General features: G+C 46.6%; 1 protein-coding gene across 2 annotated transcripts; it reads left to right on the top strand.

Moving 5' to 3' along the window:
* Positions 1-165: 165 nt before the first annotated feature.
* KPNB1 (karyopherin subunit beta 1) lies at positions 166-27,636 on the top strand. Of its 2 annotated transcripts, XM_042787475.1 has the most exons (22): positions 167-571; positions 817-875; positions 4,129-4,311; positions 5,723-5,923; positions 8,521-8,673; positions 9,765-9,824; positions 10,171-10,260; positions 10,672-10,782; positions 12,386-12,487; positions 13,709-13,933; positions 14,328-14,519; positions 15,841-15,971; positions 17,171-17,318; positions 17,639-17,710; positions 20,065-20,209; positions 21,908-21,990; positions 22,621-22,728; positions 22,987-23,130; positions 23,242-23,347; positions 23,694-23,808; positions 24,400-24,561; positions 25,263-27,636. In XM_042787475.1, coding segments are annotated over exons 1-22 (2,631 nt in total). In that variant the 5' UTR covers positions 167-531; the 3' UTR covers positions 25,264-27,636. The 2 variants fall into 2 exon arrangements, with proteins under 2 accessions (XP_042643408.1, XP_042643409.1); XM_042787474.1 differs by lacking the exon at positions 25,263-27,636 and having other exon boundaries at positions 166-571; positions 24,400-24,565.
* The last annotated feature ends 306 nt before the right edge of the window (positions 27,637-27,942 follow it).

The raw sequence follows: 27,942 nt of genomic DNA, 5'->3' as shown, positions 1-27,942 counted from the left end.
CCCAACCCCGGCGGCCGGGGCGCCCTTCCCGGCACCGCCCAATCGCGGCGCGCGCGCGCCGCCGGAAGCCCCGCCCCCGCCGTTACCCGCCAATGACCGCGCCCCGCCCCGCCCCACCGCCAATGGCAGAGCGCGCCGCTGGAGAGCCGCCGGCCAATCAGCGCGGGGGCGCGGGGCGGCGGGGTTCGGCGGCTGGTATCCCTCCGCCCGGGGTGTGTGGTGCGGTCCGGGCTGTGTGTGTCTGTGTGTTCTGTGTGTGTGTGCGCGCGCGCGCGCGCGGCTGGCCCCGCTCCCCCGGACCTTTTTCTCCCTCCGCAGCAGCACCGGGACCCGCCGCCAACCGCTCCCCACCCGCCTCCACCCCCGCCGCCACCGCGGGGCCGGCCCCGGCGTTCTTCCCTTCCCGGCCCGCCCCGCTTCCCCCCACCCCCCCACCCCCCCACCCCCCCCACCTCCCCTTCCCCTCCTCCCTCCCTCCCCCTTCCCTCCCTTCCCTTCTCCCGCCGGCGCCGCAGCCGCCACGCCGCCGCCATGGAGCTCATCACCATCCTGGAGAAGACGGTCTCGCCGGGTAGGGCGCGGGCGGCGGCCCTGAGGGCGGGCGGCGGGTAGGCCCGGTGGGGGCCGCGCAGCCGGGAGGCGGCGGCTGCCGGTCCCGGGAGGGCGTGGGCGGCGGCGGGGAAGGGCGGCGGGGCGGGGGGAGGCCTCGCGGGCAGCGCCTGAGGGACCGGGGCCGTTGGGCCGCTGCGCGCCCGTTGACTGACGCCGGTTCCCCCCCACCCCCTCCCTCCTCCACCTTTCCTTCTTCTCCCGCAGACCGCTCCGAGCTTGAGGCGGCGCAGAAGTTCCTGGAGCAGGCGGCCATCGAGAACCTGGTGAGCCCGCGGCGGGGGGGGGGGGGGGGAGCGGCGGGGCCGGGGGCGGTGGGACCGGGGCCGGTGGCGGGCGCTCCCCTCCCCCCCCCCCCCCTTCCCCGCCCGGCCAGGCCGAACCGCCATAGAGCGCAACCTACCCTGCCCGCGCCCGGTCGCCGCGTTGAACCAATAGCAACGCGTTCTCCCGCTTCGCCGGCCAATGGGAACGCTGCGCCGGGCCGAGGGGGCCGTGCCGGTTTGCGGGAGCGGCCGCGGGCCATGTGCGGGAGCGGCCATCGCTGCCCCGGGCGCCGCCCGCCCCCCCCCCTCCCCGGCCCTTCCCGGCGCCCCCCCCCCCCCCCCGATCGGTCTCGAACCCTCCGTACGGGCGGGGGGCGGCGGGGCGGGAGCACCGGAGCCCACCCGCCGCGGGGTGGGGTCAGGGGAGGTCAGGGGCTTCACCCCCGAGCGAAGGGAGCGAGGGCGGGGGGGGGGGTGGGGGGGTGGGAAAGGGGGAGGTGGGCCTGGAGTTATCCCCGTGACCGCCCTTAAAAATAAAATAAAAAAGGGGAAAATAAATAAATAAAAAAGGAAACCCCACCCACCCCACCCTGCAAACTCCGCATCTCAGCCGTGCGCTTGAAGCCGGGGGGGGGGGGGGGGGGGGGGGGGCGGGTTTGGAGGGGGGGTGTGTGAGGAAGTCGAACTGGCGGGCGCGAAATCGGGGTTTGGGGGATTTTTTTTTTATTATTTTTTTTATTTTTTATTTTTTTTTGCTTAGTCAAGGCGCGGTGCCGCAGCTGCTCGGCCGGGAAGGGTTTGCGGCGGCGCTGGGCTCTCCTGGAGGGCGGCTCGTCTCGGGGGGGGGGGGGGGGGGGGCAGGGGGGGGGTGTTGGCTCCGGGCGTTTCAGCGGTGTCGTTGCCGCGAGCGCGGCGTTACCGCAAGCAAAGCTGGCATCCTTTGTTTTTTAAGGCATTGCACCCACTGGTCTTCACTGGTGTAAACTGGGGGAGTCACACGGTCTTTATTTTGGTCGCTCCATTTTAAGGTGTGCGAGATGTTGCTCCGAATGAGAATCGACGTAGCCTTTGCGCTAAATGTCGGGTTTGAGTCAAAATTCTCTGGATCGCTGGTTGTTAAGTCTTAAGATCCCCCCGTTTAGGCTGAAGCTTCCTGGGCTGTGTTCCACCAAGTATTTCGGGGCGATGTGCTCGAGCAGCTCGTGATCCCGGGGTTGGGGCTTTTAAAAGAGCTGAGGGACGCGCCAATTTTTTGGTAGTTAAGTTTAAGCTTCACGCCTCGCACGAGCCAGGTCAGGGCAGCGAGCAGAGGAAGCGGAGTTTATACTGGGGCTTAAAAATTTGCACCCTGGCGCGGGATGGGGAGGTGGAATGGTCCAGCCTGGGGAAGGACAGGGGTTGAAGAGCTCCAGGTAGGCTGCGAGGGCAATTAATGACTCGGCTTTGCGCGAGGATGGGGCAGGAGAGTGAGGCTGTGGGGCTGAAGGCCGTTCCCACCGCAGTGCGGGGTGGGTGGAGGAGCTGCAGGTGTTGAGGTGGGAAAGGGTGGGAGGTGCAGGGTCGAGCGAGAGGTTCTGCAGCCGAGCACCCAGAGCTGGAAGTGATCTCCCAGTTAGGTCATGGAGATGAACCCGCAGGGCGGATTGTTCTTCCCCATCCCCTCCTCCTCCCCGTAGTTAATTTAGACCCTTTTCTGAGGTTTCGTTGACACTTCTGTAGGTGTGGGAGCTGAGGTCGTACGCATCTGCATTTGCTTTGAGTCTCGAGTCTGGAGAGCTTAATGTAATGCTTCTCATTTTTAGCTAGAATTATTCTTAAAGCTCCATGAAAAGACCAATTTTTTTTTTTTTTTTTTTCAAATTTGAGTGAGAAATCCAAGGATGCTTTTTCACCTTTGAATTTTAATAACATTTTCTTCTCAAGGGTGGCAGGAACGCTTTTATTCTGTCCTGTGAGTTTTTTTTGAATGGTTCTTCACTTCTAATAAGATCAATGTATAAAAAGTGAGCGATATCGATGGTTGCTAAGTGGTTTCATGTGTTTAGGAGTTTTGTTATTTGCATTAAAATATCAGAGTATTTCTAATGGCTTACACTCAGGAGTTTAAGTTGTCCTACATTTTTGTTTCCAAGTTCTGCAATTCAGATGTTAGAGTGCTGGAGAGCCCAACGAAAATTTTTTTTGAAGAGCTACGCTTGGTCGTAGAGAATGGGAGGTCCAAGATACTGGACTTACTCTGTTTCTGGTGAACTTTTGAAAGTGAAATTAGTTTTTTAAATGGTTTTTTTTTGGTCCCCTAAAAATCTTTGTATGTATCTTAAGTTCTGTTATAGAGATCTTTTTAGAAATGGCTTATGTATAGCTGTATGTTAAGTGTTTTCAGGAAAACCAAGATCCTGCTTGGTGTGAAAGGGTTTTGAGCACGGTGCAGCTGTTTCCACTATTTCCTAGAAAGGTTTTCTTAGTAGGCAAAATGCCTCATAGGGCCAACGAAATGAAAAAGCTCTGCTGCTGAAACTTTAGCTGCATCTTGTACACAGCGGAAGTCTCTGAAATGTAAAGCTGTCAAATCAGGAAAGGATTTAAATGCGGAGGCACTTCTCACTCGCTCTCACTAAAAGCAAGTGGCACGAATGTCAGGTATTTTTATCCACACGTATGCACTTTTTGTGGGGGGTAATCTTCATATATGTCTATGCACCTTTGATTGCAGAGAAGGAAGTTTGTAATCTTCTAAACCTATTTGTAATGCACCAAAGGAGCATCTGGTTTCACATTTTAACAATTCCTGTGTTAGATTATAGTTTGGGTGTTTGCCTTGAAGCAAGGAAATAAGTAGTAGAGGGTTACTCTTTGCCATGTTTGATATCCATCCAGAAAATACATATCTTGGCATACGACCTGAGTAGCTTGTTTAAAGGAATACTTAAAGCAGGCAGGAGTACGGAAGGTAACAGTCTCTCAGGTAAGCTAAAAAAAAACCCCAACCCAACAGTCAATGCCAACCTACATCGCTTTCCAGCGGTCGTAATTAGCAGCTTAACACCCGTAATCTCGGGCTAGAGCCGCCGTCGTTGCGCAGTGGCAGCGGTTTGCTGTTGCCTTGGTAGAGAAGGAGCTTTGCTGAGTCGTGGTCTGGTTTGCTGGGTGGTTGGGTTTTGGTTTTTTGGTTTGTTTTTTTTTTTTTTTTTTTTCACCCCGTTAGTGGGGAGGTGCGGGCAGGGCTGGGTGCTGAGCCCTCCTCTCTCCCCAGCCGACCTTCCTGGTGGAACTGTCCAGAGTGCTGGCAAACCCTGGCAACAGCCAAGTTGCCCGCGTGGCGGCCGGCTTGCAGATCAAGAACTCCCTGACTTCCAAGGACCCCGACATCAAGGCCCAGTACCAGCAGAGATGGCTCGCGATCGACGCCAACGCCCGCAGGGAAGTCAAGAACTACGTAAGTTTTGTGACTTTTGGTTCTCCAGCTCTTGTTTTTTCGTGGCGGGGGATGAGAGATGAAGGTCTTGTCTGTCCTTTTCTACCCGAGGAGGCTTCTGTTGGCTGGCTGCTCCCTTTCATGGGACGAGCAATGTCATCTGTGCTAGTTTGGGTACTTTGTTGCTTGTAGTATATTTAATCTGTGGAATTACTTGGGTAAAAAACCCAAACACTTCTAAATTCACACCTGTAGATACTTTTACAAGGAGCCTCTGAATAGTCTCATGTGACTGTGGGAGCTAACGGGCTTGGCTTCCCCACTGGGTGTTTGCTTTTTCTTATCCTTGAACAGCTTCCTCAGCTGTTTTACAACCCATTGTAAAATTAACATCTTGTGTCAGAACACACAAGTTTACATGAGGCCTAGCAAATTTTAAGAGTAGAATACCGTCAAAAATCTACAAGTTCCAAATGGGAAATTATATTCTTAAATTTTCACACAGGTGGGGAATTTGCCTGAGGACTCCTGTGATAGTTCAGGTTCAGGACTTGCAATGGCGGAACTGGTGGCTTAGTGGTTTTGGCTAATGGAAGCAAAAGTGTACTTGGATGTACACAGGGTTATGTAGTTGATGCGAATTGGCCATACACTTTATATAATGTTTTTGTGCTAATAGAATCTGTGCATAGCAGAATAAGGCTGGACGAGTGGTGACGATACAACTTTAGTCTTTTATTTACCTTGATGGCTGAAGGAGAACTTACACTGTTAACAGGAGCTGTCAGGTTGTTGTGTACTGAAGCTGAGCAAACCAGTTTATTACTGTTTTTGGTCAAGTAACATTAGAAGTACAGTACTTGTTAAGTGGATATATGGAATATGAAGATGTATAACTGGAAATGCGAAAGCAACATGTATCCCTCCCTCCCTTATTTTTTTTAAAGAAATTGTACTGATGTATACAAAAAAATGATTCTTCTGATTGAGTGCAATTAAAGTGAGAGAAAATTATTCAGTCCTATTCTGATTATCTTGGCATAAACGGTCTGGCATTTGGGGGGAATTTTTGAACCACAGTTTGTTTAGCTTTCGCAATTTTGCTTTATAATACAAGCGGGGAGGAATTGTTCAGTGAGTCATTGTTGCGCGTTATGGCGCATAGCATTGTGTATGGGATTTAAAGGATGTGGTAGAAGTATGTGTAATCACACAGCTGTATCTCACTTCCTGAAAGGGGCAGCCATGGCCAAGTTCATTTCCAACATGATTTGTCCATGGTCGTGGCCTCGTTTGCAGCGGGAGAAAGCAGAACAAGCGAAGTGCTTTATTGGGAAGGGAATAACATCAAGTGAAGGCTTCGGTGGCGAGCCAGCGCCCGTCTCTCTTTGGTCCCTGACATCAAACCATCTCCTGCTAATCTCTCTCGCAGGTTTTGCAGACGCTGGGTACAGAAACGTACAGGCCCAGCTCAGCCTCTCAGTGCGTGGCTGGCATCGCATGTGCCGAGATCCCCATGAACCAGTGGCCCGAACTCATTCCCCAGTTGGTAGCGAACGTTACGAATCAGCACAGCACGGAGCACATGAAAGAGTCGACGCTGGAGGCCATTGGATACATCTGTCAGGATATCGTGAGTGTATTTTAAGTATTACCATGTGTGTGTTTTAAGTAATATTTTAAATTTTCGTGAGTGTATTTTCAGTGTATTTGAAATGCAGGCCCCTCTCTCCAGCACCTCTCCTCTTCCAGCCTTTCCTTTGTCACACCTCTGTATCTGGTAGGCCATAGTGCTTCCTTGTGGCTTTCAGTGCTTGTCCGGAGGATGTCTCTCTGCTGACAGAACGATGGGCAGTAAACACACAAGGATGGTGTCTGAAAGGACTGACCTGCTTTCACAGCACAAATCCAGGTCATCTTTCTTAAGGTGCAGATTTGAGTCTCTATGTTGCTGAGGTCATACGATGCCAAGGGGTGCTGTTAAAACTTCAGCTGAACGTCCGGTTGTGTCAAGTGTTACAGATGGGTGATAAGTGTTTGATCCCTTTCCGTGTTGGGGAAACCTGACAACTACCTTCATCTTGCATGAGGAGTCCCTTTATTCTTAATTTAGGAATTTTTTGATGCCCGGGCAAGAATGTTTAGCTCTTTCAGGCGCCTTCTACAAAAGGTCTCACTGCTTTATCAGTGTAGTTTGTAGTATCACGGTGTGTTGCATCAAGTATCTGATGTGAATTGCTTGCAAAAACCCTGTGTGCTGTCTGACCTACCGCTGAAAAACAAAATTAGATGCTGGTGTTTTGGTGCCACCCAATCCCTTGGAGCGTGTGTGTGTGGCATATTGCTGGTTGAACCTCAGGGGTCCGTGTCAGGACCTCTATTCTTTAACATCTTTTTTGGTGATGTGGGCAGTGGGATGGAGCACACCCTCAGCAAGATCACCAGTGACACGGGGCTGTGTGGTACGGGGTCATGATGGAGGGCAGGGGTGGCATCCAGAGGGACCTGGCCAGGCTCTAGAAGTGGGCCTGTGCAAACCTCATGGAGTTCAACAAGGCCAAGGGCAAGGTCCGTGCCCGTGGGTCGGGGCGATCCCCAGCACTAATCCAGGCTGGGCGAGGGGTGGCTGGAGAGCAGCCCCGAGGAGAGGGGCTGGTGGGGGGAAAACTGCCCGTGGGGCAGCACCGTGTGCTCACAGCCCAGAACCCACCCGTGCCCTGGGCTGCAGCCAGAGCAGGGGGGGCAGCAGGGCCAGGGAGGGGATTCTCCCCCTCTGCTCCGCTCTGGGGAGACCCCCCTGCAGTGCTGGGGCCAGCTCGGGGGCCCCCAACAGCAGAAGGACACGGAGCTGCTCGAGCGGGGCCAGAGGAGGCCACGGAGATGCTGGGGGGGCTGGAGCAGCTCCCCTGGGGGGCCGGGCTGAGAGAGTTGGGGGGGTTCAGCCTGGAGAAGAGAAGGCTCCGGGGGGACCCTGAGAGGGGCCTCCCAGGGCTTAAAGGGGGGGCAGGAGAGGTGGGGAGGGACTCTGGGTCAGGGGGTGGGGGTAGGATGAGGGGTGACAGTTTTAAATTGCAAGAGGGGAGATTTAGATTTGATTTAAGGCAGAAATCCTTCCCTGTGCAGGGGGTGAGGCGCTGGCCCAGGGTGCCCAGAGCAGCTGTGGGTGCCCCCTCCCTGGAAGGGTTCAAGGCCAGGTTGGACGGGGCTGGGAGCCCCCTGGGCTGGGGGAAGGGGGCCCTGCCCGGGGCAGGGGGGGGCACTGGGGGGGGGGCTTTAATATTCTTTCCAACCCAAACCATTCTATGGTAGTGAGGTGGAAGGAGAAATCGTTGGTGCTTTCATCAAGCTGTAGGGGATTCACTGGTTTCACTGGGAAGGTTGGTTGCCTCGTGGAGGGTCAATGAAATAAAAGAGGAAATCTAGAGCTGTACAGGGGGGTGTTCCAGGTCAAGTGTTGGTTGTGTCAAGTCCCTGCAAGGCTTGAATGTGTTTCTTTGGGTGGTGTGTATTGTTGACCTCTGGATTTTCAGATGCCCTGGCTTGCCAGTTGAGTATGTTGTAACCAAGATCCCTCTTAGAGTTTTGTAGTTTGCAGTCACATTGTGACACAGTTTGTGACCATAGTTTGGGAATCTACTGCTGGATAGATTCCAATGTAGCAATTAATACTGTTACTTGGGGATCTTGCAGTCTTTAAATTTGCCACAAATTAAAATTAATCTGTAGTCTGCGTTCACAGTTTTATTCTCTAAGCCTTGACTGCTTAACAGTTGCCTGTCCTTGCTACTGGTTCAGACAATTTATTTTTGCCTTACATCTATAAAAGCTTGGCAACTTCATCAGTAAAAGTCTCAACCACAACTTCTGGTGTAAACCTCTGCCCAGTACATAAAGGAATTGGAAATTTTTTACTTGCTAATTGAATGAAGTAGTCTGAAGCTTGTTGGCCTATTATTTGAAAAGGTGAAGTTTATTTGACATTTAAGACTTGAGTATCTGGAGTATTTGGTCTCAGTTCAGTCTTCTCTTTCCTGTCCCAGAAGCTGTAAAGCCTTAATGGTGTACGAATTCCTCATACTTGCATTCTGGTCCTCCCAGTGAACAGAGGGTGTCTCGGCCTTCATGTTGTAAAACTTCTACTTGTAGATTTCAGGATCAAACTTAGAGGATACTTCAAAGTATGGAGAAAGCTGTTCAGCTGGAAAATACCTTTATCAACCCTTCTTTTAGGATCCAGAGCAGCTTCAGGACAAATCCAATGAGATCCTGACAGCCATCATCCAGGGAATGAGAAAGGAAGAGCCCAGCAACAATGTGAAGCTAGCAGCTACTAATGCACTCCTGAACTCTTTGGAATTCACCAAAGCAAACTTTGACAAAGAGGTGAGGGGGTAACAATTCTTGACCTAAAATGCAAGGGCTGAATCCACGGTCTGTGATGAGAAATCATGCACCACGCTGAGTTTTGATGCATAATTATGTTGCAACTGAGACTTGGATTCATTGCTGTAAATCCGGTATGTTCTTGTTGTAATGCAGAAACACTGTTGTTGAAATACAGAAATCTTCAGAGATTCATCAATGGAAAGGAAGCATCATTGACTTTTTTTTGGATAAATTTGAACTGACCTTAGAGTTTAGCCTATTAGATGCTCTGCTTCCTAATCAAACTCTACTCTATAGTGCTGCTGTAAGAGTACAAGCTTGGATCAGCACTTTCTTTCAAGTGGCGTGGCAGCAATCCAGATTTAACTTTGCCTCTGAAAATTGTTGGGGGAGGAAGGCCTGTAAGAGTCTTCAGAATAAGGGCCTCAGAATGAGAGTCTTTTCAAAGAAATTATTGATTTTTCTTTTCCTGGATTAAGTCTATCCTCCAGGTCTCTACCAGGGAGAGTATGGGGAAGATGGAATTAATATTGAAGGTCTTTTAATGAGACCTTTCCCTATTCAACTATTCAGTGGATGTTGATGGGGATCAGCTAGAGTCTTTCAGAATTTGAGATAGGGGGTGCGTGATCCATTTGGTCTGTATTTCTGTTGGGCTTCAGTACTGTAAATAGCCTGGGCGAAAGTATGTTCCTTCCTACTAAAATGCAAGTATCCAGGTACTACCCCTCAAGAAATTTTATGTCTTGGCTGAGTTTTGGTGTTTCTTGAAGCAATTGCTGAAATAGTTCAGGAAACAGCAGGATTTTTTTCTTCTTCCCCCCGTAAAGCTAATGTCTTTAGTTCTGCTGTATCTTTCTATTCTGGACAGCCTGTTAAGCGCTTTTTAAAATGGAAGCTTGGGATTCCCATTTTGGTGAAAAAATGGTTTAAAATACTGCAGCAAATAGTAACCTAGACTTCTAAAGAGAAGTGCTGCATAAGTGATTGTACTAGTCCAGACTCAAAATGCATCCTCCATAGGAACGCTTGCAAAGACCTTAAAGCTGTTGTAAGGCAGTTCTAATGTTCTTTTATTTCTCTTCTAGTCCGAAAGGCACTTTATTATGCAAGTAGTCTGTGAAGCAACGCAGTGTCCAGATACAAGGGTGAGTGAAATTAAATTCTTGATTTGCCACTCCACCTTTCTGGGGAAGCTGGCTATAACCTCTGGCATCAACAAACAGTTGAAAAGTGGTACATGAGATAGTGTTATGTTAAATGGTTTGTGCACATGTAAAAATACTCAAACAAAATGAGTTATGTACTTAAAGTTAGAAGTAAGTAGTAAACTACTAGGAGTATATAGGTCACGACTTGTGGAAGACTGTATTGGGTATGGAGTAAACTAAATCAGCAGCAAGGCTGGGTTATTAATCTGTGGTGTAGGCTACAACTGTGGTTTTCAAAGCACTCAGAAAGGTCACGTCTTTCATCTGTTTTCTACTCTGACAGGTACGAGTGGCTGCCTTACAGAATTTGGTGAAGATAATGTCCCTTTATTATCAGTATATGGAGACATACATGGGTCCTGCGCTTTTTGCTGTGAGTACTGGTTTCTCATATAGAGCTGTCTGATCTTCCTGTACTGCTTTGTCCTAATCCAAGAGGAAAAGTTTTCTTACGTTCCTGATTTGTTTTTCTTTCTTTGGCTGTGACTGCATGCTGTGAATCCCTCTCCTAGCAGAATCTGTAAAACCAACATCAGGTGTTTCAGACTCGAAAAGTCAGGGCAGTGCAGATTGCTTGACCTGCTCTGCAGTCCCCTGAGGAGCTGACAACCGATAAACTTCCAAATGAGGAGATTGTTTTTGAGAACAGTAACTCTAATGTGGCATCTGATTTCAGACAATCTTGAATCTCGTACCTGTTGTCCAGAAGTTGGGGCACGTACTTCAGGAGAAATAACTTGCTACAACATCCTTCTCTCCCCTCCTTTCTTTCATGTTTCTAAAGATAACTATTGAAGCAATGAAAAGTGACATAGACGAGGTGGCTCTACAGGGGATAGAGTTCTGGTCAAACGTCTGTGACGAGGAGATGGACCTGGCTATAGAGGCGTCTGAGGTGAGCTCACAAGTGGCCGCTGAAAAGCGGCGAATGCCCATGATCCATCATCACTTTGGAAATGCTGAACTCGCGTCATTGAAGCCCAGCTGAAAGTCCTCCTGTTCTCCCAAGTGGAACAGCACGGGAGAGCCTGGCTGAGCCCCTGGCGTGGCAATCACGGGCTGGTGATGAGACATCCTGTGATGTGACGTGCGTCTGTGACAGGAGTTGAGACCTGAGGCTGCAGGAAGCCCGTGGGGCTGGTTTGATGCCGGGCGTTAGGTGCGCTGCAGACATCAGCACAGTGTTGTGGTACCCAGCTTAGTTTTCAGCAGCTAGCCTGGGTAGTAGCAGCTGTCCTAGCAGGGCTCAGCTATGGTTAATTTATTCTGTTGTTCAAGGTAAATGCAAAGCTTGTAGCTAAGGTTGCACAGGAGATGCCATTTGAAATTCCCTTTAATAACCATTTGGGTTATTTTGTAGGCTCTGTAGCCTAATAAAAAGTTCTTAATGTAGCTCGAATATAACTCCTTTTGCTTACTGGATTAGATTAGGATGAACTGTCTTTTTAAGTGAGAAAAGTGGTTTTAATGCCAGCCTGGCTGGAATTAAAACTACTTAAGATAAAGATTCTCTGACAGGTTTGATGAGAACACACTGTGACATACAAGTGCTAGTTTTCCGCAAACAGTATGTGGCAGTCACCTGATTTCTTTTTAGCATTCAAAAGTCAACTCGAGCTGCTCCTGTAGGGTTAACTGAAATGCACGTTAAGCATGTATACTAGGCACAGTATAATACCTGAAAATTCTCAGTATCGTGAAGATCTTTGAGCTGTTGCTCCGTTAGGATGGCATCTTGAATTGTTGAGATACACATACCACATTGAAGGGAGAGCATTTCTTGAATTACCTGCTGTCTTGGAGGCCTAGTGGACTCTGTTACGCTGACGTGTAAGATTTTGGGGTCTGCTACAGGCATGAGGGACTTAGTCCTGCCCCCGTGCGCAAAAAGATTGATCGCTTTCTGTGTAATACATTATTTATGAGTTAAGTATAAAATTATGGCATGGAATAAAAGTAATCATTCCTTACAATGGATGGGGCTGGAGATGAATTTGGGGTATTGTTCTGCCTGCAGATGCTGTTTGCATAAATTAGCTGTAGAGATCAATAATAGCTTAAACTTTGAAGGGCTCTAGATGAATCATATCCTTCTTTAAAAGTAGCTAAATATATATTTATGTTGAATGCCCAAAAAAGCAAGGATAAAAGGACAGTCAGCAGCACGTAGGTTTAGTTTGTATGCCAGAGACCTTTTGCTGCTTCTGCTTGGGGTCAGTTGTTAATTATATGTAACTGGAAACTGAAAATATTTGTATTTGTGCTATCTGAGGCAGGGCTCTATATGTGTATGGAATGGCACAGTGAACTTGCTTATTGAATATTTAACTGGGACTGGTGCAGGGTGTCCTTGAGGTTCCTGTGTGTTATGGTATCTTAGAGTTTGTGTTGTGAAGGAGAAGGCATGCAAAAGAGAATTTGTATCTTCTGGAGTTCGTAATTCAGACCTCATGCCTCTCTAGCCCCTGAGAATCATTTTGTAACTTTTTTTTTTCTAGGCAGCAGAGCAAGGAAGGCCTCCAGAGCACACTAGCAAATTTTACGCGAAGGGAGCGCTACAGTATTTGGTCCCAATTCTGACACAAACGTTAACAAAACAGGTGGGTTTGCAAAATCCCTGCTGCATGTCAAAAAAGATGTGCTATGCTTGCTGCCAAATGCTGGGACAGCGGTGCTGCTGTGCAGTGCAGGAGCAAATTGTCAGTGGTGGTCATTGCTCCCTTGCATAGGCGACTTCTTGATACGTTTGGTCCCAGAGGTGCTTTAGGTGCCCTCGGGGGGGTTTTAGCAGTGGGGCTGTTCGGAGCACCCGTAGTGGCAGTCCTTGGTCTGTGATGAGACATCATGCACCACTCTGATTTGAATGATGCATCGTTTTGTAGGGCTGAGACTGTGAGACTGCGTGCAGTGTCATTTTTGTGCTGAATTCTGTTAACACATGCTTGTACTTGTGGTTTCTGAAGAGGTTTGATAGTTATCTGTATTCCTAATGAAATGTTTGTGAAATTAAGACCAATATACAGTCTCTGCAACATTAGAGATCCAATTTCTGGAATTCTTAAGCTTTACTTTTTGAACTGCGAAGTCCATGTTTATTTAGTACCTAATAAGACTTCACAGGGATTTGTTTGGACTGTGTTTCACAGTCTAATCAAAATTAATGGAATCACTTGCTACAGCAGGTCTAATTATAAAATAAAACTGTTAATTAAGCCATACAGGACAGAGTTCATTTGGCTTACTGCAGTGAACTGGGAAAATGCTTGGTGCTCTTCATGAATCCGGGGAATTGTTTCCCTGTTTGTTTTGTACCACTGTCCGCTTGGATGCGGAGAGTTAAATTGCAGGAGGTTCTAAAGTGCTTGTTAAAACAGGAAAGATAAAAAGGATAAGAGAATCACAGGTACACAGCTTCAAAGGAATTTGGTAAGTGGTTGAGCTAACAGTCGGGGGCGGGAGGGGGGGAAGAAGCTATTTAACTGGTACAGCAGGCCACTCTGCGAGGCGATGGCGTGGATCAAAGGAGCGCAATCTCAACCTAGATGAGAGAGAAGCAGTTTGGAAGATGTATGAGGCTACTGTAGGTGCGTCAGTAAAGAGCTAGCAGCCTAGCACCAGGACAGAAAGGTACAGATGATGCAAGTAACTCAGGTTGCCTCTCTGTCAGAGATGTAGCTAGTACTTCCAGACCTGAATTTATTTCTAAATATAACACCTGGTAGTAAGGCAATGCTACTAGCAGTAGATCCAGCAGGCTGCCACCGCCTGTGAGTGGTAAGGGATATTTTCCCCCAGACTGACCAGGGGTGCTGTTCTCCTAGGATGAAAACGATGATGACGACGACTGGAACCCCTGCAAAGCAGCAGGAGTCTGCCTCATGCTCCTGGCGACCTGCTGTGAAGATGACATTGTTCCTCATGTGCTGCCCTTTATTAAAGAACACATTAAAAATCCAGATTGGCGATACAGAGATGCAGCGGTGATGGCTTTTGGGTGCATTTTGGAAGGACCAGAGCCTAACCAGCTCAAACCACTAGTCATACAGGTAAGATTCGTCGTGTTTTCTTGGCGCAAAAACTTTCTGATTTATTTTGAGGACGACACCTGCTTTGCAATTGTTCTTAATCTGAGGAAAAGCGAAAGGGTGTACCCCCTTTTAATCATGTGTTAGAGAGATTTGGTAGGCCCAGGGCAGGTAGCTGGGTTACACAGCTCATTCACAGGGACGTGCCAGAATACCTGACTCCGGATGCCTCAGTCTTACCCCCTGGGAAATAACTTTGTGAACCTTAGAATGTGAGAACAGTGGCCCGACTGCATCTAGACTCTTCCCCCCTCTCCAATCTATCGCTAACTTGTACAGAACATGTTAACAGTGGCACATCCTTATTTCCATATATTGCATATGATCACATCTTTCTCCTGACTGTATGTTCTAGGCAATGCCAACTTTAATAGAACTAATGAAGGACCCCAGTGTTGTGGTTCGAGACACGACTGCTTGGACCGTGGGCAGGATCTGTGAGATGCTTCCTGAAGCTGCCATCAATGACATTTACCTCGCTCCACTGCTGCAGTGTCTGATGGAGGGCCTGAGCGCTGAGCCCAGAGTGGCCTCCAACGTGTGCTGGGTAAGGCAGTCCCTTTGCTGCTGGACGTGGGAGAAGTTTGTATCAGCAAGGGGAATGCAGCTCGTATGCATATATATGAATATACACATACGTATGTATACCCACATGCTTAAATGGATTTCAGAGATGACTCGTGGCTTGGTCACCCAGCACACACAACTGTTGCTAACTGTGTTCTCAAGTCTGCTTTGTGGCTCTGGTAGAAAAGAGTAAAGGAAGAAGTGGATTTGAAAGACAAAAATGCTGATATTCACTGAGTGTAGAAGTTGCCTTTGGTTTGAAAATGCTATGGAAACCATCCTTGATAACGGGTGTGATAGCTGTTTAGAAAAGCCATGCTGGGGTTTAGCTTTTTTTCTTGAGGGCAGCTGGATTGCCTTCTTAAGCTTACAGGAAAGACTAGATGCCTTGTTTCCCGTTACCTAAGCCCGCTTCTGCAGCCGTTCCAGAACTAAATTGAGGAGCATGAGATTTTTTTTTTTTTTTCTGTTCACTTAACAGAGCTGCAGTCCCTTGGGTTGGTTTGCTAACTTCAGTTGTATCGTCGTCTTGATGCATGTCTACTACCAAGTAGCATATCTGATCTTTCACTGTAAAGAGGATGTGTCCCTTACTGCCTTTTAAGAGAGTTGCTCAATAATAATTGAGCTGGAGATGAGTATTTGCATGTCAAAACAAGTTTTAGAAATGACAGAATTTGTTCTCTTAGTATTCCAGAGGTTTGAAGACTTCTAGTCAGCACGGAAGCTTTTTCCCGACACGTTGATCCTGGCAAAAGTCCATGTAGCTGTGGCTTTTGTCTTCTGAAGATGATGACTACTATATGTTTTTAGATTGAAATGAAAATCAGAAGGCTTTCAACTCTTCTAATCCACCTGTCTCTCAGAGCGGTTAAAATTGTTCTGCAGTCGCGAATTTGAGCAGTCCGCAGCCTTGTCTAAACCAGGATTTTAACTTGTGATGATGATGATGATGATGGATAGTGGGTAGAATCTGTTAATACCCTGCGAGGTTCAAGCAATCTGCCTTTATTCAGTTTGGTTCTTGACAGCTACCAGTCGTTGAGACCAGTAACACGGTGCAGACATTTGGCTGCAGACGGTGTGACTGCCTTGCGCGTGCAAAGTCTTGGAAATTTTTACCACTGTTGCACCAAAGTTTGGTGCAGGAACCAATTAGCTGTTCATGAAGGGAACTGTTAGTCCTGCATGTTTGAGAAGGGGGTTTGTTTTTGTTAGAATGGAAACTGTTGGAATATATGTTTCAGGACCTGTGAGGGTCAACTCATTTGAGTAATAGGAATGGTTCTTCTGTGTTTCAGGCCTTCTCTAGTCTTGCTGAAGCTGCCTATGAAGCTGCAGATGTAGCTGATGATCAGGAAGAACCAGCAACCTACTGCTTATCCTCTTCATTTGAGCTAATAGTTCAGAAACTTCTGGAAACTGCAGATAGGTAACACTAAACTCTGGCTTAAGCTCTACAAATATGCTTTTCTCGTTACTTCAGCCTGTTGGTCCTCTTTCTCTTGCAGCTTAGATATGAATGGTATTTTTCAGAACCAGGCTTTTTCAGTATCACATGGAATATAGAATGCTAATCCCCAGGAAGAAAGCTATTCACACAGAATAATTTCTCAGTATTTTGTCCATATCTGCTTTTAGTAAGTCTGGGGTTTCCTCCAAGAGTGCCTCTTCCATGTTTTACTTTGAAGTCTCCGAGCACAGTTTAAGACTGTGCACATCTTTGTACAATATTCAAGGTTGGCTACAAGGCCACTGAATAATTAGGATTGCAGCAAGACATAATTAGAAATCTGTGTGTATCGTACAGTTCATTTTACTGTGATTGTTTTATGCCATGGTTGTTGCTGTAACGTTACATCCATTTACATTAACACTAGGTACTCCCAGAAGAGCCAAGGACCTAGTTAGGCTAGATACTGCCCTTTTCCTAACTAAGTTGAAATATAAATAGCCAAGGCAAAATATTTTTCTCGGTTCTGCAGATGCAAAAATAAAGGTAATGCTGAAGTCATATTCTGCCTTGAAGGTTGCATAAATCTTGACAGCTCAGAGTTCAATCCTTGGATCAGTTCAATCGTCAGTTGAAGCCTTTTGCTGCAGGAGTACTTCTTCTTAAATGGTGTCCCTGTCTGAACAGTTCAAAGTCTAAACTCTTCCCGTCTAATTTACATCCAACCAGAAGTGTAGTGTCTAGCTCAAGGCTCCGAAGCCTATCAGTCATCTTAGCATAGATCTCAGCTGTCTTTATTTCAAATTTAACACCCTCATCAACATCTCGGAGGGATGTCAGGGGTAGTAATGTATGCTGCTCACCTCTTGAGACCATCTCTTCCCAGGCAGGATAACAGCACACTGAAATGTGTGGGTTTGAGGATTTTTCTGCTCCTATACTTGCTGCTAGTGATTGAAGATATTGGAAGTCATTATTAATAGCAAATGAAAAAAATGTTCCAAAAGTGGCTTCACAAATTTCATTTACTTTCCAGTCTGGGAATACAGGAACGCAAGTGCTTCTGCTTGTCACAACACTAAAATTTAGCTGTTGCTGATTTACTAAAAAAAAAAAAAAAAAAAAAATCTGTTTCTAAGCAAGCACTGGGAGCTGCAAATATATTCCTTCTGTTACAGGCCTGATGGACACCAGAATAACTTGAGGAGTTCTGCATATGAATCTCTGATGGAAATAGTGAAAAACAGTGCCAAGGACTGTTACCCTGCTGTCCAAAAGACAACCCTGGTTATCATGGAGCGACTTCAGCAAGTGCTGCAGATGGAGGTAGGTAAAGCCCGGCTTTAAACCCCCCGTACAGAAAGGGGTTTAAGGAGACCAAGTAGGTGTGATGTTGCCGTTGTGCTGTGGCTTCATCTGGTGTAGGAAAATGAGTTCTGTTGCTGACTGCATATATTATGAAATAACGTGTTAATTACCTAGCTACCAAACAAAATCTAAGGCTTCTGAACAGTACCTCTCCTCTGAAATTTGAGGAAGCAAATACTTAAATTGAATCTCTGCAACTCCTAGTGCTGTCAAATCTGCTGGGTTTGCGTGGACTGCGATGCAGGCTTTTCACACGTGGGGTTTTTGTTCTCTTCCAGTCTCATATCCAGAGCACTTCCGACAGAATCCAGTTCAATGATCTTCAGTCTCTTCTTTGTGCTACTCTACAGGTAAGTTCCTGGCTCCTGTGTTGTGGTTATGGGGAAGAGGTGATTTTAGAGACGGTTCTGTGCCCCCGAGGATGGAGACTTGGTTCTGTTTATGAGATCTGAAAGAGGAAATTGCATCTTGTCTCCCAGCTGACATGTGGGAGGTGATACAAGGTTCATAAGGCTTCTGTAGAGTATGACTTGAAAAATTTAGGGCAATGTGAATAAAGAACACTGGATGTGACATGTTAAAGATTGTATTTGCTTTCAGACTGGCTGTTAATGTTTGCTACAGGCTGAACAGTCACTTTGGTTGGCACAGAAAAAAAAAAAAAATAACGGCTTTAATTTGTTCATCTGCCTCTTGTGGTTGGTGTTCTTATTTAAAATGGCACTAATTAAAATGCACTGAGTGTCCTTGAAATTAAAACATCTGGTAATGAGCAGTCCATGTGACTTGGAGTACTAGTGCATTTCAGTTCCTTGCTTACTCCTACAAAGTCCACTGAAAACAGCCACTTTTTTTCCCCCTAAAACCATTCAGGAGGTTTGTCAGAGCACCCTTCTGAAATACGTGGTATTTGATATTGAGGCTTTGCTGTTTGCACTGCAGGAAGGGTGGTCCTGTGCTGTCATGCCTAGCTTATTGACAGTGACAAGGCATTGCTTTAATAGACTTAGACTCAGCATCACCACAGCTGTGGTGTGCAGCTCAGAAGAAGGAAGGAGCGTTTTCTTCTGGAGGTGTAACAGAGTACTGTGTAATCTGAAATAAGAGCAGAGTATCTACCTCTGCTCAGGTTTATTCCGCTGCTGGGCAGTGTTACCTGTTTTCTGCAGTTTGATTGTTCCATTCCTATTAGCCCAGGAGCCTTTTCCTCACCCACAGGTTAACTGCCTGCTTCTATCAGTTTTAGCTTCTTGTTCTCTTAGGCAAGGTTAGGAGGTCTCCTGAGTGCTGTCTCCAGGTTCTTTTGAGCAATCATTAACTTCATCCTTCTCATTCAAGAGCCCATAGCATCAGCTGTTACTTCTTTCCAATTTTTAGAGTAATTTTTCAAATAACTGGTAGATAAGAATAATCTGTCCTTATGGTGGGCTTTACTGGGGAGACTTCAGTATCTAGAATCTCTCCTTTTGGCACAGTGTGATCTCTGATCTTTCAGGACAGCTTTGTCTGTGGGAAGTGTAGTACAGGTGGAATTAAACTGCTAGTTTTAATTTGTAAATGTGTGTTTCTTCATTATTGCAAGATCTGTACCTTAAGTATTTACAGTAGTCGCAGCAGATAATTAAATGCCATTAAGTAAAAATCAGCAGGGTGATTTTTTTTTTTTCAGTGTTACATAGTCAGATACACTACTTTGTTATTTACTTTTTCTCTTCTGCTGGAAATACAGTTATAAACATGTGGCAGAGGAAAAATATTTGTTAGTATTTAAAAGGAACGAGAAGATTGAGACCAATTATTTAAACAGTCAAAGTCAATCTCTTTGGAGTGACTCAGTTTGAAGAGTCAGACTTGAAATAATTATTTCCCTCTGCAGGTTAAGGAATCAGTCTTTTCATAGGAAATGCAAGTTTATTTTAAATAGGATACATCAAAGCTGTGTTCTGTAGTTCACATGCTGGAAGGGACAGTCAGAACTCTGTGGCAGGAGCAGGGCAGAGGTGTTTATCTGGGGTGGTTCCTTGGCCCTGCTGCTCACTGCAGTGTGCTGGATAACAGAGCACATGTGCTCCCCAGCCTGCTCTGCTTGTGTGTAAGGCTGCCTCTGCTCCCTCCAGAAATCAGTTCTGCTTTTCAAACACTTCAGTGCTAAATATGTTCCTATAAACGTATTTTGCATTGGTTGTATGTTAATTTATTCTCCATTCATCCTGAGTAGGAGAGGTTTAACTGCAGTTAGCAGTAAGGACATGCTTCTGTCATAGTTTAACAACCAGAATTTCTGAAGTTTAATTCTGTGGTTTAGAAGCAAAGCTTATGTGCAACCCATACTTGGCAGTAAGAGATTGCTGTCACATTGCTGTGATGGAAAAGGGTTGTTTTTTTTTTTTTTATAGGGCCAAATTTGGGCTGGTCACATTTAATGCCAGCTTACAAATGGAGAGCCCAGAGAATAGCCTATGCAGCAGGAAAGGTAAATTCAGCTTGTTCTGTAGCTGGAAAATTGAATGCAGCTAAAATGAATGGGACTTTGCACTTGCACTGACAAAGCTATTTTTACAGCAGCAGAGTTCAAACAGCGGCTTCCTTTTTAGCAGCCCAGTGTGGTCACGAGCGTTTGGAGTTAGCACAGAGGATGTAAAGGCACGATCCAGCCTTGCGTAGATGGAAGCAATTACAACCTCTTTTCTCCATTCCCACCCAGAACGTCCTCCGGAAGGTCCAGCACCAGGATGCTTTGCAGATCTCCGACGTAGTGATGGCATCTCTGCTGAGAATGTTCCAGAGCACGGCGGGCTCGGGAGGCGTGCAGGAGGATGCCTTGATGGCAGTCAGCACCCTGGTAGAAGGTCGGTATTGCGCTGCAGGGCGAGGTTGTGTTTGGGGGCAGGCAGAGCTGGAACAGAGCTGGTTTGCTTCCTTCTCTTTTTGACTCTATGGTGAAAAATATTGCTAGTTCCTGGTTTTGCTTGAGGTATGGTTGTGACCGCACATCTCGCCACATCTGCCTGCGAAGCTGAGGCTGGCTGGTTATGCTAGACTGTGTTTCGTGAATGGATGGTTTGTTTTCTGTTAATAACGTAGCTACAATGCAAATTCTGCTAGGAAAAAAAAAAAACCCAAACCTAGTGCTACTTTGTACAGTGCCCAGCACAATGGGAACCTGATCTCTTTGTGCTGCTGCAGGACAGATTTAACGTTATCTTAATGATTCATACTTGCTGCTGTCTGTGACCCATGGTTGCTTCGTGGTGTTTTGTCCGTGGTGGATTTACAGTCACTGTTCGCATTTAAAAGAAATCACGGTGGCAAAGATGAGCATTAGAGTGGGTCGGAATGGGTGAAGTAAAATAAAATCTGGCTTGTGGCATTGCGGGCAGTTTGAGCCTCATGGTTCAGGTTTAGAAGGTGGTGGCTGTGGCATCATCTGGAGCTCTGGGATCACACTCTGATGCCAAATGAGTGTGAAAGTTGAGGTGCTGCTGGAAGTCTGTAGGTAACCTCATTGCCTAAAACTCCTGCCTTATCTCTGATAAAAGCTGTGTGTGATTTAGAAATGGGCCTGCAGAGAGATCGGTGTGTAGAGAAGCTCATCTGAGTCTTCCTTTTCTCCTGAGGCTGTTAACCCTGGCTAGCCTGCGAGGGCCTGAGCAGGTGACAGGACCTGTTTCCAGTAGAAGTACAAACCTGATTGCTCTGAGAACACAAGACACCTCCTAAGTGCAGTAGAGTCAGTTTTGGCTTTTTGGAGTAGCTCCTTGTGACACAAGCATGTTTTGGGGAGCTGGTCTTTGGCGGGTACCCCTCTGATGGCTCTTGGGAATGTTTAGTGGGATTGCCCAAGGAAGCTGGGAGCTGAATGAGAAGGCTGAGTGGTTTCATTGCAAGCTAACCAGAAAGTGAAAATGAAAGTGTGTATCCTTGGGACAAAGGCCTTTTCACTCTTGGATGGGTAAATCTGCATGCATGGTCTTAGTGATGCGAGTGGTTTGGAGAAGGTAGGAGTTGGCAGAGAAGAGCAGAAATACTTCGCTTCAAATACTGCTTAAATACAAACGTACTGAAGAGTGCCCTGCTCGAACTGCACGGCTCTGAAGAGGCTGAGCAGCTGTTCCCAAAAGGAAGCTGTTACAGCGGTGATGGCAGTAAGGCAGGGTGGAAAGGGGTAGAGTTCTCAGCTGATGCAAAGCAACGTAACGTTGCCAAACCCTGTCTGAAGGGTGCTGCCATGGCCCCCTCCCTCCGATGGGTCTGTGCAGTCAGGAAGATCTTGACGTCCTTTCTGGGCACAGGAGGGGGTTGTTTGTCTTCAGAGGCCTGCGAGGAATTGAGCACTTTTGAGTCTGTTTAGTCCAGATGGACACATTTCACTGCTCGGTTCTGTGTGGTGCTTAGTGGAGACCTGAGTTCGTTGTGCTTCTGTGGAACATACAGGTACTGGTTTTGGGTGGAATATAATGTGGTGGGTTTCTCTTTTTGTTGAACTCCAGCAAATATGTTATAGGTTGGGATTTTTTTCTTCTAACCGGAATATTTTCCATGCACAGTCTTAGGTGGAGAGTTTCTGAAGTACATGGATGCCTTCAAACCGTTCCTTGGCATTGGACTGAAGAACTATGCGGAGTACCAGGTAGAGGTCAAACCAGGCAGCCCTGTGTTCACAATCTCTAAATTCTCAACTGCTCACAGATGCTGAGTTTGGCAGGTGTGGATCTGTAAAATAGCACAGCTTCTGGTGATGAAACCAAAATTGGAACCCCATAGACTTTTCTCTAATTACTGGCTGCACGTACAAATTTAGACTCTTTCCTATTTAAATTCAACAGAAGGCCTTCATTGACTTGACACCTGTGTTTTCACAGTGGCTGCATATTAGTTGGCCTTGATGAGGAAAGAGGTTGCTGCTGGCTGTGAATTTCCATTAGAAGGTCAAGTCCTGGTACTCACCGTGGGGTGGATGTTTAGGTCGCCCAGCTGCTGAATTGGGTAGCGTTTGTTTGGACCAAGTACCTGTCACTTTGGCTTCTGGATCTCTTGCCCTCCCTCTTGGTGAAGCAAGTTCAGCTCTTTGCAGCTTGGTGAGGTAGATGGTTAACGAAGCAGGGACTCATCAGCTGCTATACGAGGGTCGTTATCCTTGGTGGTTTACTGGCAGCAGACTCTCACCACTACTTAGTGCTTTAATAAGCTGAAGCTTTATGGATGGAGTGTGGAAGACTGACTCACTGGGTGGGTGTCTTACTTGCTGTTCTATTTGCAGGTTTGTCTGGCTGCAGTGGGCCTGGTTGGTGACTTGTGCAGAGCCCTGCAATCCAACATCTTGCCTTTTTGTGATGAGGTTATGCAGCTGCTCTTGGAGAACTTGGGGGTGAGTGTTTACCTTCTCATTAGCCAGTTAGTAACAGTTGGCTTGCACACTGAGAAGAAAGTGGGAGGTGGGAGAAGCAGAAGTGTTAGGCATGCTCTGAAGATCTCATGTTTGACAACTATCTTGCTTACTATTTGAATGGAATCCAAATTTATCGGGGGTAAGGATTTACGTTTCAAGTAAACATCTTAATTTATTAGCTCCTCCCCCCTTAAAAGGAAGTGCGACCGAATGTAATGGGGCTGCAATCTCTTCCAGAATGAAAATGTTCATAGGTCTGTGAAGCCTCAGATTCTCTCAGTGTTTGGCGATATTGCCCTTGCCATTGGAGGAGAATTTAAGAAGTACCTCGATGTCGTACTGAATACCCTCCAGCAGGCTTCCCAAGCGCAGGTTGATAAGGTGAGCCACTGGTGCACCCTCCAGTTGCTGCACTGAAATCGTAAAGGAGTAAGGGCTGCGCTCGTGTCGCTGGGGCCGTTGCTGAAGTGTGCTTTCCTGCTGCTCTTCCAGTCTGACTACGACATGGTGGATTACCTGAATGAGTTGAGGGAGGGCTGCCTGGAAGCTTACACCGGCATCATCCAAGGATTGAAAGGAGACCAAGAAAACGTTCATCGTGAGTACTGTGTCCTGCTGTGGTGGTTCTGTGCCTGACAGGACAGAGGGAGGTAGGGAGAACTCCGCTCGGACAAGCTGTTCCACAGTTGTTATCATAAGGCGTATCCTTGTTCATTCCCTTCTGTGTGGGAGTGAATGCTCTGCTGCCATGAGTAGGGAATGGCTTTAAAGCCCTTCGCTATGGTTCTCCTCTTCCTCTGGCAGTTTTTCCCCTCCCTATCTCGGAGAGCTCTTCGGGGGTCAGATTCTGCCTGGTTTGGGGGACGCTGGAATCCTTTTTAAAGACCAGACTATTAAACGGGAACTGTGTTTCACCCTGCTGTAATAAAGCTGTTTTCTTTCAGCGGATGTGATGCTGGTGCAGCCCAGAGTAGAATTTATTCTGTCTTACATTGACCACATTGCTGGAGATGAGGATCACACCGACGGAGTAGTGGCGTGTGCTGCTGGACTGATAGGGTAAGCATCCCGATCCTGTTTCAGCTGACAGCACGCTCAGTAGATAGATAGAAATATTTGAAGCTGAGTTTTTATGACTGTCGGAAGTATTTAACATCAGTTCTGGGTATTTACAGTCTGGTGTTAGATGTTTAACCCAAGGTGTGAAGTGGTTACGCAGGTGAGGGCCTTTAACTGACAGGGTGAAAACCAGTAGGTAGAAGTGACAGTTGGATGTGTGTTAGAGAAATTCCAGGTCTCGGATTTTTCAAGGATGGCCTGGGCTTAAAAACAAAACACCCCACCCTCAGTTCCTTGGGTACAGAGGAACTCGGGTCAGGGCGTTTTGATCTTTTTCTATTGAATTTAGGGAGAGCTGATGGGAGTATCGCGGAGATCAGCCTTTGGACAGGAGATGGGATGTCTCTGGTTAGTCACAGTTTCAGAAAACCATTCAGCTCTCCTGCTGCTGAAATTAGTGACCATATGCAGCATTTTTAAAAAGGACGTTAGCTGTGAGTCAGATTTCTTTTTGCTAGCAAGAGCTGATCACAGTGGTACTGGCACATCTGTTTGTGGCACTCAGCCTCCAAGCCTCTCTCTCTTCTTCAGGGATTTGTGTACAGCATTTGGAAAAGATGTACTGAAATTAGTAGAAGCTAGACCCATGATACATGAACTGCTAACTGAAGGAAGAAGATCCAAGACGAACAAAACAAAAACCCTCGCTACCTGGGCGACTAAAGAACTGAGAAAACTGAAGAATCAAGCTTGGTAAGGGATTACACCCACCTCCTTTTCATGTTGCATAATTGTGAAATTGGCTAAACTCCTGAGTCTGAAAGAGACGCTTCACAAAAGCCTTGTTCTCTAGGAGGTTGCTTCTCGTTTATTTTTCTGTAAACAAGCCCCATCTGTGGTCCTGGGTATCAGAACAAATACAAACCGGGGAAACGCGGTGACCCCCTTGGCTTTCCCGAGGCCAGAATCGGGCTGGAGGGGTGTCTGGCGCTGCGAAATGCGTCGCCCTTGCTCGTGGGGGGCGAGGCTGTGCTCCTGCAGAGGCAGTGCAATCGGAGCCCGTTGCCTCCCCGGTCCTACCCGGAGTTCAGGGAGCACCTGGACGCCGCTCTTAGCCGTACGGTTTAGTTTCGGGTGGTCCCGAGGAGCAGGGAGTTGGGCTCCATGATCCTCCTGGGTCCCTTCCAACTCGAGATACTCGGAGCTTACGATCCTACTGAGGCAGCTTGAAAAAGGAGCAGGTTGTAGAGATGCGTGATGGTGTATCTGCATTTAGGAGAAGTCTGCTGCAGCTTTGTCACCCCGCCTCGAGAAGATCCCTAGTGTCCCTGTTATTTCTCTTTTAGTCAATTTTTTTTTTTTTTTTTTTTCCACTTACTGCTAGTTTTGCCTCCCAAACGTGGGCTTTTGTGGTGTTTGGGGGTTCTTTTTTGATGGACCCTTTTTGCTTGCAGATCTGTTACCATTGGGATGACACCTGAGACCCCCAAAGCTGGAAATCTCCAATCTTTTGAAAAAAACCCGGAAGTGAGGAGTGTGCACGGATGCTGAATGTTTGGGAATGAGAGGATGAGTGAGTGAGGCTTGAAACACACCACATTGAAAATCCCGCCACAGCAACAGCAGCGGAGCTGTTAGCGAGCTGAGCACTGACTTGCGTGGAAAACCTGGCATCGGCCGTCTTCGGGGAGAGGGAACGACCGATTTCTGTCCGAGTAACGAGCAAGTCTCTTCTTCCGACAGATCAGGACTAGCTTCTCTGTCGTGGCCGGCGCAGGAGGGGAACGGCCGGTTTGGAGGAGAGGAAACTGGGTTCAACTGTGGTGCTCTGGGGTCTGGCTCGGGCTGCTGGAGGGAGACGGAGCCTGGGTCTCCAGCCGCCTGCTGTAACCTTTGCCGCACGATGCTGTCGGTGCATGGGATAAAAGGAGGGGGGTGAAGGATTTTCAGTCTAGGAGTGAGTGTGTGTGAATGAGGCGGTATCCACATTCTCAACTTCAAGTCATTGCAGTTTATCTTTTCCCAAAAAAAAAAAAAAAAAAAAAAGAAAAAAAAAAAAAAAAGGGTTAGCTGTTGCATTTCATAAACTAACCGAAGTTCAGTCTACTGATGCAGCATAAGAGATGTAAAAAAAGAAAAGAGGGGAAAAAAAAAAAAGACAAAAAAAGAAAAAAAAAAAAAAAAAGGAAAAAAAAAATGAAAAAGGAAAGTCGCTCTTTAGGGCTTTTTATTTTAGGGAAACACTGACGAATGTTCAGAGCTCCCGTTCCGAGTGACGCTTTTCATGATCTCGTTTCATCAAAGCGCCTTTCCTTCCTTAATATTGTTCAACTGTGAATGTAGAAATGGGGGAAAAACAAAACTCTTGCGTTAGAGGGAATAGAAATAAATTGTCAAACAAGATTTCAGGCTTAAAACAAAAACAAAAAAAAAATTACAAAAGTTAAGTGCTCCGAATTGGCAGTGAGAACGCAAAGGGAAAGATCTCTCCTGACTTGTACTGTAGCAGCCAGAACACCCACAAAAATTGTGCCAAAGAGTTGAAAAACAAAATAAAACTTCAGGTAATATTTTGGATTGCAAAATGAGGATAAATTCAATGTTCAAACAAAATCTGATAAAATGCCATTTGGAAACTGCTTGGCCTTTTGTGCTCTTTATTTGATCAAATTTAATGTGGTATTGGTCTCTTGCTGCACTTCAAAACAAAAAAAGGAAAAAAGAAATTTATATAAAATATATATATACTGACTTGAGCTTACACAAGGCGGCACTTGTAAAAGGTTATATTTTTCCACTGCAGTTGAAGATTAATAAAATGGTGTCAAACATTCCCCAATACTTCCTTTTTGTATTCTTGGTCTTTCCAGTAAAAGGGGAACCCATTTAATGATTTTATTTTTTTTTTTTTTTAATAGAGTAGTAACAGTCTGATGGGCAACTCAGAAATGAATTGGCTGTTTACTGCTTCCCCAGTCATGCAACGTCTTATTTTCACATGAAGGATCAGAATCTCTCGTTTCCTCTTAAATGAAACTTTTGCTTTTGAGGAATATAGTCCCTTGCTTATCCTAGATTGTCAGCAATAAGCCAACAAAAACTGGAGGAGGTGCAGGGTTTTGAGGCTGTTTCATTTCATTTTTATTAATGCAGCTGTTGATACTACCAGCATTTGAATCTGCAGTTTAACATGGGCATTTTTAAAAGCTGCTTGTGGGAGGGAGAGTAGAAAACCTTAGCCAGTATTCTTTTTTCTTTCTCTTCTTTTTTTTTTTTTTTTTTTCTCCTAAAAAGCAGGCAAGGATCTGCTTTATTTCCCCAATTTCCTTTTCCCAGTCTGATCCTAGGATCCATTACGATGGAGCCCGCTTTCGTTGCCCATCTGCACTGCAGCATCCACAATAGCTCTTGTACAGGGTATCAGATATGTGCCTTTCAGTGCTGGGTTCAGATTGCAGTCGAAGTGCCGACTTTGAACCAGTGTACAAAAAAAAAATAAATAAATAAAATAAAAAATCCCAGGTGTTGAGAGGAGAGGAGGAGCTCTGTGAACTGGGAGAGCCAGCCAGCTCCGGAGCACGGACTAGGGAGAGGCCTGGGTCACATTTCTAGTAATGCCTTTTCTTTTTATTTTGTTTCTTGAGGTGGGGTGGGATTTCCTAAAAAAAAAAAATTATAAAAAAAGAAAAAGCCATTCCTGAAGTTGGGGAGGGGGCGTGGAGGGAAGAAATCTGATCATTCCTCAGTGCTACCTGTTTCTGTCCTGTGTGGCTGTTCAGCTGTAGGCAGCAGGAGAATAAAGTACACTGAGACAGTAGTGGAAACAAACCTTGTGTCTGTCCTGTTTGTTTTGGGGCTTTTTTGGGGGGGTTGGTTTTTTTTTTGTTTTGTTTTTTTGTTGTGGTTTTGTTTCAGGGAACCAGTTCTCAAAGTAAGTGCAGCAGTGCAGGCCTTCCCTGCGCAGGAGCTGATCCCCTTCGCCTCTTACCCCTTAATCCTGTCACTGCTGGCCGTAGAGGGAGGGCCAAATGCCTTTTTTTTTTTTTTTGCCTTTTTTTTTTTTTTTTTAATACTTTTTTTTAAAGAGCTGGTTTCACTGCTTGGCAGATTGAATTAATAGGAAAAAATCCTTGT

The sequence above is a fragment of the Tyto alba genome, unplaced genomic scaffold (assembly GCF_018691265.1).
Source record: "Tyto alba isolate M040663 unplaced genomic scaffold, T.alba_DEE_v4.0 Super-Scaffold_12, whole genome shotgun sequence".
Classification (NCBI taxonomy): Eukaryota; Metazoa; Chordata; class Aves; order Strigiformes; family Tytonidae; genus Tyto; species Tyto alba.
Note: the sequence above shows the minus strand (reverse complement) of the source record. Positions and strands in the feature narration are given on the sequence as shown.

Bases quoted from the DNA above. Each gene is read 5' to 3' on its own strand.
- KPNB1 (XM_042787474.1), top strand. From the start codon at position 532: ATGGAGCTCATCACCATCCTGGAGAAGACGGTCTCGCCGG. The intron at 13,934-14,327 runs GTAAGATTCGTC...TGTATGTTCTAG, and splicing joins TCAAACCACTAGTCATACAG to GCAATGCCAACTTTAATAGA. The intron at 17,319-17,638 runs GTAGGTAAAGCC...GTTCTCTTCCAG, and splicing joins AGCAAGTGCTGCAGATGGAG to TCTCATATCCAGAGCACTTC.